The 21249-nt window shown below is 46.9% G+C and overlaps 1 protein-coding gene across 4 annotated transcripts in view; it reads right to left on the reverse strand.

Annotated features, from left to right (window-relative positions):
- Positions 1–785: 785 nt before the first annotated feature.
- The window catches only part of lpp (LIM domain containing preferred translocation partner in lipoma), a 162657-nt gene continuing 142193 nt past the window's right edge, over positions 786–21249 (reverse strand). For all 4 annotated transcript variants that reach the window (XM_077015103.1, XM_077015106.1, XM_077015105.1 and 1 more), the window contains 4 exons: positions 20280–20449; positions 6136–6314; positions 5103–5223; positions 786–4266 (listed from right to left, as the gene is read on the reverse strand). In XM_077015103.1, coding sequence (XP_076871218.1) covers positions 4138–4266; positions 5103–5223; positions 6136–6314; positions 20280–20449 — 599 coding nt within the window. In that variant the 3' untranslated portion in view covers positions 786–4137. The remainder of the gene's footprint in view (positions 4267–5102; positions 5224–6135; positions 6315–20279; positions 20450–21249) is intronic.

Consider the following 21249-nt stretch of genomic DNA (forward strand, 5'->3'; position numbering starts at 1 on the left):
CAGGCTGTGAAAAGACAAAACAAACAAACAAGTGTATGACTGTTGGCTTTTTTATTTCTCTATCAATTATTAACATGGGCTGTTTCAGCGACGTCCTCTGGGATCGGTTTCCTTTGGGTTGTTGGTCCAATTTAGTAATCTGAAGAAAATAATAAAATGGTTGCTGAGTTACAGCCAGCTCTCAGAGTGCCAGTGAAGATGACAAATTGAAAGGATTAAATCAAAGGACTCGGAAGGCGCCGGTTAAAGGTCCTTTCTGGGGGCCCTTAAATTATTTTAAGGACTCCATCAAGCTGATTCCAGCAGCATGCCCGAGTGGAAGAAACCAAGGGAAAATATCGCAGGAAAACGCTGTCAGACTGCGACAAAGATATGTTTTCTGGAGGAGTTGGAAAATGAAGGGCGTCCTCAAGAGGTGTCAGGAGAAATGAATGCAAAAAGAATTTTTCACAGGCAACTAACAACCCCGGGGCAGCTGGGTAGGCTATGAGTGAGCCACTGAGAGCATCTTCCTGGTTCAGCAAGTCTTTACCAAGGAACCATTAACAGTTCGACAATATGATGGAGATTTTTCATGTTACCTGGGTAACTTGCCGACAGAGAAAAAAGATCTGAAGACTATGACCCTTGGTCTCAGAAGACCTTGTATTTTGATACAAGATGTAAGATGTAAACATTGTAAAGGCTGAGGTAAAAACTTTATTCCCCTGGATTTAACCTGAGAGCAAATTTGGAATTAAATATAAAATATAACCAATGTAACCACACAATAAAAACAAGGTGACTCTTATGCAAAGAATGTTTATTAAAGCTAGAGATAATGATACAGAGAGGGTTAGGAATGCTTGAAAATACAAATGAAATTTTGACAAAACACTCGTGTCAGAAGGCATGGTGGAGTTCTTCAAGGGTACATTTGAGAAATGGCTTCATAATAATGCATTTCAACTCAGTTTTTTTTTTCTTTTTGCATAATGTTTAGTTTTTAGACAAGGCAAAACATGAAACTGCTCTGGTAGCAGCTCTGGAAATGCCTCTGGGGCACTTTACAGCCATACAGTAATCATCAGTTCATTACTGTGCACAGCAGTGCAAGGGGGCTTTATTTAGGCCAAAAAATCACACAGTTCTTCACCTGAAATGTCCTACACACACTCTGCTGCTATGACATCCACACCAAACCCCTCGACCAAAAACAAGAAAGGACTCTCATAACTCTGGGAATTAATACATATGTTTTGGCTTTTAAATCCATGCCACTTACTAAGAATAAATGCCAAGCAACTACCCCCTCCTGACTGTGATAAACAAATTAAGACTACATTTTACTCCCAAGATGTAATAACATGATTTAGTGCCTCGTGGATGTTTAAAATGTTTAGCCAATTCATGACTCGAAATAGTTAAAAAGATAAAGAAAAAGGAATAAGATAGCAGGTACTACAAGAATGAGCACCAGAAAGAATCAGCAGTGGCCTTTCTGGTTAAAGAATGATACACCTCAGATCTCTCGCTCACAAAATAACACCACAGGGCTGCTGCCCTGCTCACCAGTGGACACGTGATGAGCACTAGAGCAAAGCCCAAGAGAGACGGAGTCCGAAAGACGTATCACTTTAACACGATTCAAAGACGCATCACTTTAATACGATTCAAAGATTTCCTGAAGAGTACAAACAAGCTACAGGTAAGGTCTGCATAGAATTCTATTTAAAGTGTCAATGCAATAACGAAGAAGAAAATTGCATATTGTTATTTTACCTTTACAAAGCTAAGAAATACACCACAGCACGAGGAGGCGTCTCCCCACATCAGAACGTCATTTTGTTCTTTCTCTCAGGTCTAATATGACTCAAGTTCTCGGTTGGACAAAGCATGAAACGCAGCTCCCCTGCTGCCACGGCAACAGACCGGCACCACCCAGATGATCCCGGACAATCCTTCACGTGCATCGCTTAGAACCTTTAAGACTTTTTCTCAGTCACACGTAAGTCACTGTGTGTGATTGTCACACCGTAACGTCAAGGTGATGAGTGATGACACTTAAGCGTTTCTTACTCTGGAAGGCAGCGGAGCTACTTTGCAGGAAGGCTAGGGGGCGCTGACGTGTGCGCCCAGCAGGAGCACAAGCACGTGCCTCTGAGCAGTCCTGGACCAGGACACACGCATGAGGAAGACCACGGTGCCACGAGGGGAAGCAGTCTCTCGGGTTAAAGGTAGCAGCAGTAACCATGGTAGCGGCGGAATACCAGCGCACTCCGGCTTTGGTTAAATACGTTTGCATCTACGTTTGCTCTTCTTGGTCATTCACAGTCCTATTCCGTACACTTAACCTCTCTATGAATTGCATAAGTATATATACATACACACACATACATACACAAGGTAAAGGTAGCTCTTTGGGGACTTGTGTCTCCTCTTGGAATGTAATTTTGGAATGAAGCAGTATGTATCGGCCTACGTGAAGTTTACCTGCATGAATTCAATTACAACACTGCTCTGCAGATCTTATACATTTAGAGTAAAAAAAAAAAAAAAAAGCCAAATACTAACAGTCCCAATTTCTTTAACCGATGTGCTTGGCAAAGTCCTTCAACTTCGCAACTCGACGTCAGCTCCTGTTTTGATTTAGTTACAGATCTCAGACTCTTCCAATCCATTTGCATATCCCTTAACTCAACAAACAATCCTGACAAGCACTTCTGCATATTACAAAAGAACTTCAGAAGAAACAAGAAAGTGTTAAGCTATAATATTATATCTGCGCATTCATGTCTGAATGAACAAACCTGTGAACAAAGGCATATATGCGTATGCTGCATTTGCGACCTGAAATGTGTAAAATATTGAAATGAAACGAAAACGAAGCCATTAGCTGCTCGCTGGGAAGGGCTGATGCAGTAGACACCACGCTGGCTCTGCCTGAGCTGTGCGCTGTACCGAGCTCTGCCAGAGCATGGCGCTATAGGGCTGCAGCTAAGCAGAAACACAGAATGGGATGGGGGAAAGAACGTTCCAGAACTGGCAGAGAGGCAGGAGTTCCACGCACCTCTGCAGGAACCTGCTGAAGGTGGACAATACCTATTTTTCACATTTTGTTCTTTTGCTGGTGGTTGTATGGATTGTTGGGCAGGCCAATGCAAAGAAGCCTCCTGCTTTTCTGCTACCACTGCAGGAAGCAAAGGCACTTCAACTCAAACACCACCAGGAGTCTTCACCACACTGTAGCTCAAACACCACCAGGAGCCTTCACCACACTGTAGCTCAAACACCACCAGGAGCCTTCACCACACTGTAGCTCAAACACCACCAGGAGCCTTCACCACACTGTAGCTCAAACACCACCAGGAGCCTTCACCACGCCGTAGCTCAAACACCACCAGGACCCTTCACCACACCGTAGCTCAAACACCGTCAGGATCCTTCACCACACCGTAGCTCAAACACCACCAGGAGCCTTCACCACACTGTAGCTCAAACACCACCAGGAGCCTCCTGTGTGTCCCAGCTCAAACACCACTCTGAAACTTCAGCATTCCCTAGATTAAACACCACTCTGAGACTTCAGCGTCCCCTAGATTAAACACCACTCTGAGACTTCAATGTTCCCTAGGTTAAACACCACTCAATTTAAATGTGAACCTTTACTGGGTTCTCTACTTACTATTTTGATGGAATCCTTAATTTTAGCATTTTCTCAAGTTTCAGAGGAATATTCTACTTGTACCTTTATAGACTCCTTATATGGTGCTCGTTTAAATTAACAGTCACACTAGGACCCGATGTCTGCACAGATTGTTAAAAGTTTTCTAAGCATACATAAAATATTCTAAACAAAGCTCATAAACATATGAAGATTCATAGTTATGCACTGTGTGTATCTGTGAGTGTGACAGCAGGTAGTATTAGAGTGAAAAAACGTTTAATAGTTTAATAGCATAAGTATGTGTTTTTCCTGCATCGCAACTGCACTGATGAGAATATGATATGATGAAATTAAAACATGATTACATGAAGGAAATGTGTGTGAGAAAGCATGTGCATGTGATTGAGTGTGTGTGTGTGTGTGTGTGTGTGTGTGTGTGTGTGTGTGTGTGTGTGCGTGCGTGTGCGAGAGAGAGAAAGAAAATGTCGAGCTCAGAGGTCAGTGGTGGCCTTGGCGGTCAGGGCCTGGATGCGGCTGGTATTGCAGTTCTTGCAGAGAATATGACCATCCAGTGGGTAACAGCCCTGATTACCCCCCTCAGAGAGGAGACCGCCACAGTCCTGCAACACACACACACACATCCAACCACACACACACACACACAGTACTGTGAGAGTGTACAGGAACACACACGCCAACCTAGTACTGTGTGAGAGTGTACAGACAGGAACACACAAGCACACACACACACACACACACACACACACACACACACACATACCCACCTACCCACACCCAGTACTGTGTGAAAGTGTACAGGAACACACAAGCACACCCACACCCACACCCACACACCCACCCACACCCAGTACTGTATGAGAGTGTACAGGGACACACAAGCACACCCATACACACACCCACCCACCCACACCCACTACTGTGTGAGAGTGTACAGGGACACACAAGCACACCCACACACACACACCCACCCACCCACACCCAGTACTGTGTGAGAGTGTACAGGAACACACACACACACACACCCACACCCACACCCAGTACTGTATGAGAGTATACAGGGACACACAAGCACACCCACACACACACACCCACCCACACCCAGTACTGTGTGAGAGTGTACAGGAACACACACAACACAGCCACACACACACCCACACCCAGTACTGTATGAGAGTGTACAGGAACACACACAACACAGACACACACACACATACCCACCCACCCACACCCAGTACTGTGTGAGAGTGTACAGGAACACACAAGCACACCCACACCCAGTACTGTATGAGTGTGTACAGGAACACACACAACACAGACACACAGTACTATCTGAGTGTACAGTGGCAAAGTCGTGTACACAGACACTAAACCCTGTCCAGTCATTTGTACGCCCACACACAAACACACGTACACACTCTGCACAACACACACATACCTCGCAGCGGTAACACTGCACATGGAAGTCCCTGTCCAGGGCCACAATACGCACGGTCTCCTCCTGGCCTGGAGCAGGCATGATGGGCCCTTGACAAACAGAGCAGCGCGGGGCAAACTTCCTGCACACACACACACACACACACACACACACACACACACACACACACACACACACACACACACACACACACACACACACACACACACACACACACACACACACACACACACACACACACACACACACACACACACACACACACACACACACCTGAGTTCAAACGGCATCAAGTCCACCACACTACACAATCCCACACCACCGACTGGTTAATATGCATCATGTTAGGCACCATCTGATCACACGTGTTACTGTCAGCACCTGCCATTTTCTTCGGCAGAACTACCGCAAATCTGAAGTCACGTGAGCCGAAGTCACGTGAGCCGAAGTCACGTGAGCCGTATTCAAACAAATCTTTGTGGTTTATTGCTCCGAGTGCTGAAGCCGCTGTGTTGAATAACATTTTGTTTCGCATCTTTTGGGGGAGGAAGAGTCAGAGGGAACAGAAACGTGACTGAAGAAACTAGAGGATGCGAGGACAAAGGAGGCTTTCTGGTCTGGGCAGGTGAGCGGACTTCTTCACTGGGTTATTCCAATAAAGTTGGAGAAATGGGAAGTAGCCCACGCCGCTGTCCTGAGACACGGCAGCGCACGCCCAGAATACACGCTGTTCCTCGACACAAAGGGATTTCTGTTGAAGCCACAGTCACACAATTAACGGCTTCCATTTGAAAACCTTTCAGTTCCTCAACAGACACCTTTGCCTCCCCAGTACTGTAGAAGTCTTATTTCTCTTTTTATCGACCTCAGTCTGCACTATGTGCAACGTTCAGTACAGACACACAGACAACCACACAGGCATCGGACAGTTGTGAATACAGCTGCCCACTCCCCACACAACCCCCCCTCCACTGATATTGGGCCATTCAGTACCAGTGTGTGTGTGTAAGTCATGTGTGACATGGAGTGTTACTTGTGGAAGTCCTCGATGCAGTGGATGTGGTTGGAGGCGTCCACGGTGAAGGGGATGCCGTCCAGGCTGCGCTGGCACACCACACAGGTGAAGCAGTGGGGGTGGTAGGCCTTCCCTGTGGCCCGCAGGATGCGCTCCATGATGGGCTTGCTGCAGATGTTACAGGTCTCCAAGGTGTTCTGAAGTCAATCCCACACACACACACACACACACACACACACACACACACACACACACACACACACACACACACACACACAAAGACACAATCCTTCTTTAATACTCCGATCACGAGAAGCAGGTTTAATGGTGAGAGATGGTTGCAACACAGCGGCACGTTGCTACCAATACACAACCATCAACAGATCTGAACACCATCTCCAAAAGATCTGTTCACCTTCATAACCACCAATAGATCTGACCACCATTACTACCAACCCACAGATCTGACCATCCCCACTACAACCAACAAACCTGACAAGTAAAACATTCTGAGTGAATCAAACATTTCCAGCCAGCCGGACGTCTCAGAGGGCAGCCAGAGGTTGTGTATTCAGGAATGCAGCACAGTCAAGCTCCGTGGAAAGTGTGTGTGGTGCCAGGTGCAGGGGCGGGGTTAGAAGCAGGCCACTTATGTAAGAGCAGAAGTGCTTCCCAAGGCCAGGACAGCCTGTGTGTGTGTGTGTGTGTGTGTGTGTGTGTGTGTGTGTGTGTGTGTGTGTGTGTGTGTGTGTGTGTGTGTGTGTGTGTGTGTGTGTGTGTGTGTGTGTGTGTGTGTGTGTGTGTGTGTGTGTGTGTGTGTGTGTGTGTGTGTGAGAAAGGGAGTGAGGCAGTGTGAACCAACCTAGACACTCCACACACACAGGGGGAGGAAAAAGAAGTGGAAATGGAGTGACATTTATTTGGGGGGGGGTTGTTAGGGGGATGGGTGGGGGTAGTTGGGGGGCAGTTGAAGGGGTAAGAAAGGGAGAGAATCATGCAAAGCCTCCCTGTGCACTTTTACTGCATCAGCTCTTTGGCTGTAACACAAATGAACTGTGGGATACGCAGTGTCTACAACACCAGGCAGCTACAGCACAACTGAAATGAATTCTTGCAATTCTTGCGCAATACGAATGAATGATGACATTTTTTGCTATGCATCTCACTTTCCTGTGTTAGTAGCCACTGTTCTAAGGCCTTTTTTCCAATGGCTGCCTGCATCTAATCGTCCCCTTGACCGTCTGAGAGTCACAGTGTGGAGTAGATCTGGTATATGGGAGCGTGAGGGGCAGGCGTTGTGGCTGCTCTCTGCCTCATAAACAGAACAATCTTTCACTCACTCCCTGGTCCCGCTGCAGACTAGGCAGTAAATATGTCTGCTTTCTGATGACTGCAGGCTTCAGCGCCACCTCAGAGCTCACGCAGGTGCCCAGCCGACGGCCTCTCCCACGTGCCCCTCTGTGTAATGTCCACCCGGGTCCATTAGGGACGTATTTAAAACGTTATGACCTTGTCCCTCCTGATTATTTGAACAATTATTGCAAACGATAAAGAAACTGTCTGTGGGGTTTCAATTACAGACGCCTTGTGTGAATGACACTTTGTTGTCTGATTATTTGTATTGCGTGTATGTGTGTGTGTGAGTGAGTGAAAGAGAGAGAGAGAGAGAGAGAGAGAGAGAGAGAGAGAGAGAGAGAGAGAGAGAGAGAAAGAGAGAGAGAGAGAAATATTTCCTAGATCTCTCTTCCAGGTTCAGTGGCCTCAATATATCTCTGCTGGCACAGAGACTGTAGAAAGCAGCTATTTTCTCTCACAGAGTGTGTGTGTATGCATGTGTATGTGTGTTTGTATGTATGTGTGTATGTGTGGGTGTGTGTGTGTATGTATGTGCGTGTCTGTGTATGTCTGTGTGTGTATGTGTGCGCGTGTGGCACTTCGGTGCTTCATCACCCTGCTGATCTGCGCTGGGTCATGTGACCAGGCCTGTCCATCAGGCTGCACTCCTGCACACGCTCAGATGTCACCCTGCACTACACCGGCGGCACCACTGTTACCATGGATACACACGCCGCTAAAGGGACAACGTGCAGGGCCGTTTCCTCCACACAGACAGGAGGTGCTAGAAGGAACTCCCCCCAGGAGCAGCGCTCCACCGCTGGGCCCCGCGGCCCGGCCTGCTGGTTGTCACCAGGCTGAGGTGTGGATCAGAGATCAGCTCAAGCAGTCAAGGCCTCTGAGCTTCAGAAAGGGGGATTTGCATGTCAGCACAGAGTTTCAGACAGAGAATACTGAAGAGGAGGTGTGTGTGTGTCACAGCCCTCCTGACAAAGGAGGCTGGATTTCATAAAAAGCTTCAAGTACACCAGGTCATAATTTCTCTTCTTTCTTCCAAGAGCGTAATATAAATCAACATTACTCTCCCACTGCAGCAGCTATTAACGAGCTTTCTGCTGGGGGCCCGCGGGGTTTCTCCTCAACTCCGACAGAGAGAGAGAAAGAGAGAGAGAGAGAGAGAGAGAGAGAGAGAGGGAGGGGGAGTGAAACTGTGTGTGTGTGTGTGTGTGTGTGTGTGTGTGTGTGTGTGTGTGTGTGTGTGTGTGTGTGTACATAATCCGAGCAGATTCATGGCAGCCTCAAGATGAGGAGCCAAATGCTGGTTCACCTGTACATGGCTCTTCAGTGTGTACCTGTGTGGCCCTGATCAAGAGAGTCTGCACAAACACACACGCTGCACCTGTCGTTGTGTCCTATGCTACACTCACCTCCCAAGATCTGAAACCAGCTTAATCATCCATCTCATCTGAACAGAGGCCATTTCAGCCCAGCTCGAACCGACCACGTTAAAGCGCTTTGGTTTACACGCCGTAAATTCGCTGGCCGACTTTCAGAAAATGGTTTAGAAAAATCCCCTAAACGTATGTCCAATGAAAGTCCTGGGGCAGGCATATCTACCACCACTAGAGGGCACTAGACGTCTGCAAATATTCATATATCAGCCCTTTCTGCCTCTAAAATGTATTCAAGCACATGTATCTCTTTTTTCTCCCTCATGCATTTCTCTAAGTGTTTGCCCAGAAGGCTAAACAAACGTCTAGGCAGATGAGGTAAAGTGAATTTGGGTCAGGCAGCCCGCCGCTGAACAGAGGGCCGTGTGGAGCGCGCTGAAGTCAATCACGGCCACTCAACTGCCTCACTGCTTTTCCAATTTCCTGACAAAGTGCCCGATTGCTCCTTCTCTCTCTGTCTCTCTCTCTTCCTCCCTTTTTCTTTCTTCCCCCTATTTTCCGTTTCTCCTGCTCTTTTCCCTCAAGTCTTCCTTTCTTTCGCTCTTCTCTCTCCTTTTTTCTACTCCCCTTCTCTCTCTCCCTCTCTTGACCTTACAGAGGGGCACAGTACCACACACGCTATATCCCACAGTACCACACACGCTATATCCCACAGTACCACACACGCTATATCCCACAGTACCACACACGCTATATCCCACAGTACCACACACGCTATATCCCACAGTACCACACACGCTATATCCCACAGTACCACACACGCTATATCCCACAGTACCACACACGCTATATCCCACAGTACCACACACGCTATATCCCACAGTACCACACACGCTATATCCCACAGAAGCTCCCCTGTCTTCCGTGTCCCGTCCCGGTGGGGAGGCTGATGGTGTGTTGCGTCTTGACTGAGCTGAGAGTTTTGACAGATGGGCGGAAGGGGGGGGGGGGGGGGGGGTAATTGGCGGGGTATGGGGGGAAAGGGGGGAGGGGTATTGGCGGGGTATGGGGGGAAAGGGGGGAGGCACACTGAAGCCATGTGGTCATGTGAAAGCCAGCAGACACACATGCTAGGTGAGCTTTGCTTTATACCAACCTAATACTTCACAGTCATACTAACACATGGAACCAGCACGTCATCATGCAACAGAACGTCCAGTGTGCATGAGGTTGTATGCATGTGTGAGAGCCAGAGAGGGCAGGAGATAAGATATCTATGGAGGAACCTTTCCCTCTTTCCCCCTGTCGTCCTGCTTTGACTGTGTACCTAAGCAAAGTTCGGCCACCTCGCTGAATGTCTCCTCTGATCTCAGGAACGTCTCCTCTGATCTCAGGCAGCATCGTTTCTGCACGATGCTCTGCTTGCTGCATGGACTTGTTTCGCAGTGAATATTAAAACGTCTGCACACTTTTCAGTGCTTTGCCTCTCTACCACATTAATCTTTGCCAACATCTGGAAAGGACGTTTAAAAATAATCCCTAAAGAATGGAAACTGTGATCGTGACCGTTTGAACCGCAAGCAAACGTTTTACTGTCTAATTTCTCAGATGGATTCGTTTTGGGAAATTAATAAAAATTAATGGCAAAACATTTGCTGTGTACACAGTGTATTTTAATGGTGGATGAAAAGTCAAACGTCACTGCAAAGAGGTCGAAAAGCCAAAAGGTTAAAGTGTCGGGGAGTCACCGCTCACCTGCTTTTTGCTATTCCAAACCCAATTGAAGCTACTGATCTCTTGCCTTAGGTTTCCTGTCTAAAATAAATGTCATACTTACGATGTCTGAATAAATATGCAGGGGGCCAATATGCAGCAAAACGGAACACGTTCAACTTGAAAACCATCTGTTGAAGAGCTAAACGGTGTTAAATTAGCACATGTAAAAGAGTTAATAACAGATCAAACTGGCACTGAATGAGTAGCTCTCAGCCCCTCACAGACCTTCTGCCTCACATGAGCCGTGCAGTAACAGAAACTTCCGTTAACTTTGGTGCCCAGTCAAAGAGCTTCGGTGAACGGCTCAGTTTCAGCTCTGTCCTCCGAGGAGCACAGGGCAAGTCCACCCCCAGTCCTCTCAGGGGACGGGGGTGCAGAGAGAAGACAGGACTGCAAAGGACCGTGGGTAAGACTTCTAAACCAGAGGCATGAGGTTCAAATGCTTTTCATGCTGCGAACACGGAATGAGAATCATTCCTAAACGCAGACAAAAATAAAGAACAATCCAGAAAGCATCGGGCAGTCACTCCCCGGGAAACGTCCGGGCCTGCCCAGAGCGTCACCCAAAGCAGACATCTGAGAGCGACTTAAAAGATCCAGATAACACATACAGGCACCAAGCAATGCAACCTGTGCTACACGCATGCACGCACACACACATACACACACATGCACACACTCACGGCTTCCTACAGCAATCTAACTCACACAAGTACTATCTAATTGGGACTCTCCTTTGAGGAACAACAGTGTGCTAATCATCCCCAAATATACAGAACTCCATTAGGGGCTCCGTGGTACCGAGACACATGAATATTTCATGGCAGAGGTGGGCGGGAGGTCTGGATGATGAACACGGCTGACGTGTTCCTGAAGGAAGCGGAGAGGGTGGCCCTACCTGTCTGCTCAGAGAGCCACAGGCGTCTCCGGCTGGGGGGAGACAGGGACGAGGCGGTCCGGAGAGGGAGCTCCAGCCGGGGGGGGAACGAGCCCCGTCTGCTGCCCCCACCTCCACACCTGTCAGGCAGGGCTGATGGCTGGGTGGGAGGTTGTGTCAGGTCCAATCGGGGGGGAAAGCAGATGAAAGGGCCTCCCACTCTGATGATACCGCGACTTCTGGCTGACTCCCATGCCCAAACTCTGGAGTTTGACTTTAATGAGTGTGATTAACCATGACAGGTGTTTGCTGGTGAGGAGAACAGCGTGGTTTTATTTTTGTTTTTTATATGTTTATATATATTTTGTGTCATCCTCCAGAGAGGTGATGGCACTGTGGGCGGGGCTTTGTGCCAGAGGGTGAGGTGGCGAGTGACAGGCGATCTACCCAATAAGCTGAGAGAATCATGTTAAAGAGGACACCTCCAGCAGCCTGGCACTGCCTGTCGCCATGCTGCCTGGATAACGTCCCTGCACACGTCCGAGACTGGCGTGATTCACCCAGACACACCGCTACACCGTATTTACACACCACTGTGCATTTTAATAATCGGCTGTCAAGTGCTATTGCTGCATCAGTAATATGAGTTAATGATTTCCAGGCACGACACGCAATATTCCTTTCTCCTTCTAAGGCCCCTGTTCTGAATCCAGGGAAAGCTATCAAGCTTTTTTCACGACTCCTCTGTAAACAGGGCGGCGAGATACTTCCCTGTCACCAGAATTTATATCAACGGTTCCCTGAGCACAGTCTCTGAGAAGTGCTTCGTAAAATTAACACCATGACAAATAGCACCGCATGAAGCCACTGGCAACATCAAAGAGAGCGTGGCAGTGCGAGGCTGTGTAAATTACACCTCTTCTCAGCACCAATAAAGAACTCTCACCACTCTCCTCCTCAAGGTGCAACAGGCAGAGTGAGTGGGAGGGCACAATAAAGACCAATCACACGGTTTTACAGGTGATTGACAGGTCACACCTTACAATGCACCTTTGTTCCATTAAATAGTGAGACAAGATCGTTGAAAGGAGCAACCACAAAAGGACTCAATTGAACGTATCCTCAAAAGATAATACACGCTATTAAGTCTGAATCCCAGAACATCACCATATTATCAGCTACCTGAGTTACCTGTATGTTTCATAAGGACACGCTGTACTGGTCACGGAGGTGAATCATATCTCCGTCATATCTTCTCAACTGACGGAAAAGCTCTGAGTCAACTGTTCCTCTCCGTAATGTACAATCTCACAGTGGAGACCACGTTTCTCTTCTCATTATCCATGGCAGTAAATCAGTTGGAGGGACTTGAATGCTTATCTCAGCCAGCCTCCATCCAGCAGGTTGTCTGGGTCTGAATAATCACGCAGTAAAAGACCTGGAGGAGAGGGGCCAGCGCTAAACACGCCCGTTTACCACAAATTATGATCTGCGATTAATTAAACGCCCGAGGCCGTTAAGTGCTCCGACAGTGGTAATGTCAGCTTCTTGGCAGGGACACAGTGATGCGGCCCGGAGAGTCAGAATCAAGAGTGCCAGTGATGCACATCCTCTGGTCCATAATTAACGCCAGGGCCCTGGAACGGGCCGGTCCGGCCACCTGAAAAGCACCAGGACGAGCTCAGACCGAAGGGGGCGTCCCAAAAGGCCACACTGTGCAGATGGGGTGTGCCAAACGGCTCCACGGGTCAGAGAGCAGGGAGCTGACGACTTTGCAGCAGCGAACAGCGGCGTCTGAGACCCGTGACACCGGGGTCGTTCTGTCTGATCGGTTTAATGAGAAAATTACACCAGTTTGGTACTGGTACGCAAGGGCAAGTGCAAGCGCAAGCTCTTGTAACTTTTAACATTAAATGTGTGAAATCTCTGGCTGGCAGTCACGCACGTCTGACGGCAGGTCCACCCTGGCACTGGCTGGCAGTCACGCACGTCTGACGGCAGGTCCACCCTGGCACTGGCTGGCTTGCCGTGGACACGTCTGCTGCTAAGCAGTGAGAAGATTCATGACCCAGCAGACTTACAGGAAGTGGTCTTGTGGAAACGTAAACTGGGTGCCGCTGTTCAGTCTGCGTCTGAATGATGGGGGCTGTCTGCGTCTGTGCGGGGAGACCAGGGGAACTGACAAACACAGATAAGGTGGTGGACCCGGCCGGGGCCCGAGAGACACTCCACCACAAATCCCTCTTTCCAGTGCTACACCCAGCCAGGGGGGGATTTTTTTGTCCTTAAATATTTATGCAGAACAGTAAACACATGTCAGAGCTGATATTTTGCTGGCGAACTGGAGCCAGAGCATCGCAGTGGCGTCTGATGGCTGCGTGTTCTGAGCCTCCCCAGCACCGCTGATGTATGCTAATGCAGCCCAGCACCAGCGGACTGGGAGAGTCGCGGAGAACACACACACGTGCCCAGTCTGTGCTGGACACACATGTCCTCAGCCACTGCTGGACACTTCCACTTCTGTGGAACACAACACAACACACTCAATATGGCCATTTTAAAACGTTTGAATGCTGGGTTAATTAAGCACCTTTAATTTGCGACCGCTGTAAGGGCCTGTGACACCATGCGCTGAAGCTGCCACCAGGTTTCCTGTTAATCAAGGCAACCAAGCAACCACTGGACAAACGTCCACTCAGAGGAGGGGCTAACGCGGCGTTTTACATATTTTAATTTTACTGTTTCCATGGCATGGTTGTGGAGTGACCAAGGCAACAGCCTTAAAAACACATGTACGTACAAGCAGGAGTGTGTAAGCCAGTGCCTGGGAACTGCGGACGTACCCCCCCCCACCCCCCGCTGTTTCTCTGGAGTGCAGTATCCTGGCTCACTCTGAGGCACAGCTTGTAAGCTGCTACCGCTCCACTCGGCACTTGGTCTGTGAATGTTTCTTCTAATCACAGAGACCACAGCGAGCCCTCGGGGCACTTGGGTTCAATCATCCCCACTAACCCCCTGGGTGACTGGGCTCACGGGCTGCACAGGCGAGGGATTACCGGGTCAGAAAGAGTGCTGGTGGCTCTGGGAATTTCAGGGCGGAAACAACTGAGCGCGTGTTTTGCAGATGTCCAATTCCCACTTGGTTATTTTGCATTGATTGACTGAAGACATTTACCAGCAAGGTTTTCATAAAACCAAACCCAAAGAACCGGTCCCTTGATATTCCTCTTGGAATTCCCTCTCCTATATGGAGGGCTGGTATTCTGTAGAGCCCTTTGTAACCATTATCCTGAACCTGAGCCGTTGGTTCAATCAGTATCATCCTCACTAATGGCCAGCTCGGCTAAATCTATTTTACTGCAAATAGTGCATACGAGAAGCCTCCACCTCATTAACACAGAGCGGGAGAGTCCTGAGGCGTCCCACAAGGATTCACAGCAGGCCATCGAGAGGAGGAAGGAAAACCGAGAGGAACAGAACGAGCGTCGCCACACGAACGTGACGACACGATCACAGAGCGCTTCATGCAAAACAGAGGGATTAATTGAGCAGTTTGTGTTCCACGTTCTGGATTCAAACAAGCAACAAGGGGGGACAAAGGCTGATTCTCCGCAGATCAGCCGAGACAGAGAGGTTGGAGGGCACGAGTGATAAGACCACAGACCAGTAGGAAGCAGATGGCTGAAGATGGCACAGAGGGTCTGGGTTCCCTGTCCGTTACTAAAAGGAATGAATGGCGTCTAGTGTTAAATACCAGCATTCACAGAGACGGAAGCTCACTTACAGTACGAGGATCATCCTTAACAAAATATATGCAAAAGCTCTCGTTTGAATAGATTATATCAGATTTTCCATTTTGATGACAGGGAGAAATATTACTGGATTGCAATACTGGATTGCTTTGTTAAACTAAACAAAGTCCCACAGTATCCAGCTCTGCTTTTGTGTGTGCTCAATGCCCCATATATCTACGTCAATTATCCTGAACACCTAAATCACAGAAGAGATTCTCTTCCTGCCAGAAACCTTAAATGCTTGGTAAACAAGTACAGTGCTGCTTGAAAGTTTGTGAACTCGTTGAGCAGTTTAGATTTTTATGTTGTTTTACCACAATTCTGTTATTTTATCAACACTGGCTTTTGTATATAAAATGTCAGGTTTATGTTCAAATCTATTTACTTGTTTTCAGTGAAACGTGTGAGTTGCCAACAGACTACTTGTGCAAAAGTAAACAGCTGCATTAACAAAGTCAATTAAGTAAAACACTCAGGTGAATGCTCAAGTTATCAATGAAGCAGACCAATCAAATGAGATGTCCTTGGGAAAAGATTTAAGTCACACTGATTAAAAGGGAGAGGAAACCAACCAAACCACTATTGTGCCAAGGCACACAGATCAACAATGCAGAGAGGAAAGGAGATAATTCATTTAAATGCCAACCTACACATCACCTCCACAGAGTTGCAGACCTGGCAACTCTCTGGCAGCATCTGGGATAAATGTACATGTGTCTACAATGAAAATCAACAGAAATGACATTCATGGGATAATCCTAGAAGGAAGCCTCTACTCAAGAAAGAACATGACGCCATATTTGTAGAGAAGTCAATGCTGCATATAAAGAGAAGAACCTCCTCCCAACAGTCAAGCATGGTGGTGGAGATGTGAAGGTCTGGGCCTGCTTTATGGCTCCAGACATGGACGACTCCATATTACCCAGGGAACCATCAAATCCCAGGCCAATCAACAAATTCTTGAAGAGAACTCCTGCCATGAGTCAGAGTTTATGCAACAAGATAACGACCCAAGGCATTCCAGCAAAACTATCAAGGAATGGCTCAAGATAAAGAAGATTTTCACCCTTTTTTCCCCCCAAAAGTTTAGGCCTCAATCCCATAGAAATGTTGTGGCAAGATCTGAAGCGGGTGGTACATGACAGATGTCCTTCCAACCTCTCTCAACTGGTGGAGCTCTACATGTAGGAGTGGGCAAAAATACCTAAACGCAGATGTGAGACACTCATTTGTGGTTACAGAAGACATTTTGTTGAAGTAATGGCTGCAAAAGGAGGTGACACAAGCTATTACTAAGAGTTCACATACACAGACTTTTGCTGAATAAAAAAGGAAAAAATATATATCTTTTTTCCTGTGTGTGCCTTATTTGGAAGGTCTGTTTTACAAATTGAAATTTGGTTAATTCATAAGATTATTATTATTTTTATTATATGAAAAACAATGACCATGTATGGGAGGTTCACAAAAGTTCAAGCAGCACTGTAGACACATTTTAAGGAGGGCCTATTTTTAAATCAAAATGAGAAACAAAGAACCACAGACCCAGACAGCCACGCTGATGTCCAGCGCAGGCTGAGAGATGGACCCAGACGGCCACGATACCACCCCCACCCCTGCTTTTAACATCACAAATCTGCAGCCCTGGCACACCGAGAACGGCAGACAAATAACTACATCAATAAATAATCTGGGTCTCGCGCCTTCCGCTGGAAGATTCCTAGAGCTACACGCCGGCCTTGCCCCGAACCTCGCCGCTGGCACACCAGGGGCTGGCGCATCTCTTTAGAGACCCACGTCTCACATTCCTGCTCTAATCACACAGAGGCATACGACCCTGAGGATGGGAAGAAGAGAAAAAGAAATTACTTTCATTAAGAAATTCAGATTTCTCCCCATCCTTTTGATCTCGTGCCAGAAGTACATTTATGCTGATGAAATGCATAAGTGAAGTTCTTAAATTATCCCGTTCCTCTTTAGTGCATGGATGTGAGCTGGAAAACTTCCAGACAAGACAACCACAATCAGGCTGAGTGCTGGTGGATGGGACTGATTTAAGAGGCATGAGTCACTCACGCCACGATGTTCAGGGCAGCGTTTGTTTCAACTGCACACACAAAGGTATGCCAAACAAGTGTGAGATAACGATGGCACACACAATTAGAACACGCCGCAGCCTGGAATCTAATACCAGGACAAAAATAACCACGCAGTCAGTTTCTAGCATCACAAACAAAACAAACTAGAAGAAAAAAAAAGAGGAAAAACAACTCCCATGATATCTCACATGTCCACAACTCACATGTGCAACTGCACTCTCTTACTCTTTCATTCCACTTACTGCAATTACACTGTATTGATGTTCATAGTTGCCAAGGTAACTACTGGCTTTCAGTCCAGTCGCATACCTGTTTATTTCTTAGTAAGTGAAGGTTACAAGGTCTGCTGACAAAAAAGAATCAGGAAGAAGTGAAATGAAAAATGAAGGGAAAACATCACTAATTCGATGGTCCCAGAATTAATCCCTTTATGATGATAATTGCACAGCCCTGAGAGTTTCATTGAGTATAGAGGCCACAGGAGGAAGGGACTACCAAGGATACCCTGTACATCCTGCATCAGCCACTTGTTGGAGTGAAATGAAGCAGAAAGCTTTCTGAAGGCCATAACTCTCAACAAGTAGCGACACACGCAGCAATTAGAAAAGGCAAAGCAACTCTTAACTCTGCTCTGATTGGTTCTGCGCTCCTCCAGAGTCCCGCCCCTCATCCCTGCCTCTTCCATTCTACCGTTTCCTGTGGCGAGCTGTGTGGGGATGGAGAGTTTTGGTGGGGGTTGATGGGCCTCGGTGGGGATGGTAAACTGCACGTTACCACCATGTGAGCAAACCTGGCAGACTTGCTTCTCTGCAGACGTCAAGGCTATGTGAAAAGGCTGCGTGGTTTCTGGTGTGGCCTTTCCCAGACGTGGTTGGGCTTTCTTCATTCTCTCTGTGCCAGTGAGCAGCAGAACAGGTTGGTGAAATCTCTCTGGGCATTGCTCAGGCAGAGAGCAGCCCATGCTCAGGCACTGAGACACCGCTGCATCCTTTACCCAGAATGCAATTCAGCATTTATATGAATTTATATGAAAACAATGCAAGACTTAAAAACCTTCTCAAAGGTTTTTTGTTTGTTTGTTTAGGCATGAAACATTTTTATCAGAGGTACGTGTCTACCGAAGTAAAGCCTCATTCGAACAGTCATGCACAACGTGATGTTTGGTATATAATATTCTAGATTTTGGAAGGAGAAGTGTGGGAAGATTCTGTCTATGGGCTACACACAAAATCCACACTGATGAGGCCAGGAAATAACCAAACCCAGCGTTAGCAGGCAGGTTTGCCCATGTGCCGGTCTGGTCCCAACATGATATGGACTTCTGAACGACTTCAGTGCTGCCCCATTCTCTGCAGACAAGCCACCTGAAGTTTTAATGTTCAGACTTTTCATCACAGCTTGAAGGGGGACAGTCCATTTTCATAAAGACGTCACCATGAATCTGACCAAGTGCAAGTGCTCGGGCATCAGCCTCAGAGAATGTTCTCATTGAACACCCCTGGTATATAAGGTGAGCTGAGGTCAGCTCTGGCCTTTCCTCACCTCAGTGTAAACTGCAGCGAGTGACAGAAGCTCTAAACATGCGTTCTATAGTTGAGGTGTGAAGGAGTTTTCTGACATCATATGCGTGATGTCACAGTTTCTGACACTCGACTGTTGGTATGCATTACTGCACTATTGGCGGTTTGTAAGCCAAACATGAGAAACATTGATGGAGTGGGTTTTGGCATAGGTTGGAGTGGAGTGTTGGAGTGGGCGTGGTCACATGGGGCCAGCATAGGAGTGGGCGTGGTCATGTGGGGCCAACACTGGTGTGGGCGTGGCCACATGGGGCCTGCGTTGGAGGGGGCGTGGTTGCGTGGGCAGGAGATCCTGCTTTTCAAACAACCACACTCACCTTTGGCTCCTCCACACATTCAGAAAATGTGAAATTCAAAAAGAATGGAATGACAGTTCAGCCTGAATCTCACTGCTGACTTCATATGTAGTCCTGTCCCTGCTGTGTAAATGCCTGAGCTCTGGGAAAGTGAGATGATTAAGTTCCTAAGATCTGCAGGTCCATGAAATGTCAGATTTCCCATCTTAGTAGAACTTATCTAAACTTCAACTGAAGAAATAGGAGAATTTCAACAAATATTTTCAGCAACAAAAAAAAAAGGAAGAAAGAATTCAGAGAGAAAAAACAAGCAAATTTTTCGGTTTCCAATCTACAAAGCAGAGTAATCCTATCTGGCATTCTAATGTGATTTTAATACCTGCGTTACATCTCAAATGCAATTTGCCTGAGTGAACCCTTATCTGATGAACTTGGGGATGGAGTGAAACACAGTGTTCAGGCCTTTGCATGTGTGCTTTCAGTATGGGTAATCTCTATGGATTTGACTACAGGCTAACTGATGGGAAGAAAATAACCATGTAAGCGATAGTCTGGGAAGAGGTGAAAGATTATGAGAGGTAAACTGGAACTAATCTACAGCACGCTGCTCTCTGCGTTCGTAAAGAGTGTGGCAAACTTTTTAGATCAGAAAGAAAAGAGAACTTCAAAGAGCATGCAGACAAACTTCCTGTCTTCCCCTTTCTGCTCTGTAGCAACAAATTCAGTGTTATTAGTTAACCATGTGTGTTAGAGAGAGAGAGAGAGAGAGAGAGAGAGACAGACAGACAGTGAGAGAAAGAGAAGAATCCCACAATTGAAGTTATTAAGATCTACCAGTAATGTTAATATTAAAGTAAACTAATGTTAACTCTTAATTAAACTCCCAGTTCAATTTGATCAGTAGAAGTTAATTCAACACAGTGATTTCTCTCTGTAATTTTAGATTGCTCTGTAGGTGGGAACGTGGGATTCTGAGCTGTGTGTGTGTGTGTACGGGCAAAAGATCACACTTACAATGTAGCAGGGTTCGCAGTATGCTTTCTTGTCCACAGCGTAGAAGGGCTTCCCTCTCAGCTTACAGCTGCAGGTGGTGCAGATAAAGCAGTCCACATGGAAGACCTGGTCCATGGCAGTGCAGCCGGTACCCTCCCCAACCACGTTGTCCCCGCAGCTCGCACAGCGGCCTGCAGGAAACACCACACACACACGCACACACACACACACACACACACACACACACACACACACACACACACACACACCTTTCTAAATAAAAGTACTCAAACACAAATACAGATGCATGTGCACACAAAAATATACTCAAATATAATGCTCCATCAAAATATGTATATCGATAAACTCAGATATAGTGCATAGGGTTAGAAATACATGCAATATGTTCACAAGCATATTTGGGGCTGTTTTTACAAGCTGTAAAACAAACAGGGTAGATGGGGAGAAGACACACAGCCATGGTGACTTGCGATGGCTGATTTAACAGAGGCTTCTGCAGATGACACTGTACTTAATAAGTACCAACGTTCAAGAGCACATGTGCACAAACTCCTGGCAAAGGGCTCACTGGTGAACCTGTGGAGTGTCTTAACATCAAGTCCTAGCAATTCCACTGATAGCGGGTCAACCACATGGGTCAGACATTAAGCATTCAGAGCAGTGCAAAATGAATAACTCTGAGTTCAATGATAATTCAATATTTCAGGCATAATGACTAGAATGTTTTCTCCCCACTTTTATAGCGTGACTCTTTCTCCTACGTTCTCTACAGAGATCTGATCTAGAATTGTGTGTCTGATGGATAAAAGACTTTCTAATCAACGTCAAATGAAACTGAACATGAGGAACACTTCTAAAGTTAGCTCGATAGCATCTCAAGGGAATTTACCCCTTTATACTGTTGTGACTTTTTTTTCCTATTTAAAAAAGGGTAAAGTGATCGGATGCCCTACAATTGAAGAAATCTAAG

This window comes from Brachyhypopomus gauderio, chromosome 8 (assembly GCF_052324685.1).
Source record: "Brachyhypopomus gauderio isolate BG-103 chromosome 8, BGAUD_0.2, whole genome shotgun sequence".
NCBI classification, from domain to species: domain Eukaryota; kingdom Metazoa; phylum Chordata; class Actinopteri; order Gymnotiformes; family Hypopomidae; genus Brachyhypopomus; species Brachyhypopomus gauderio.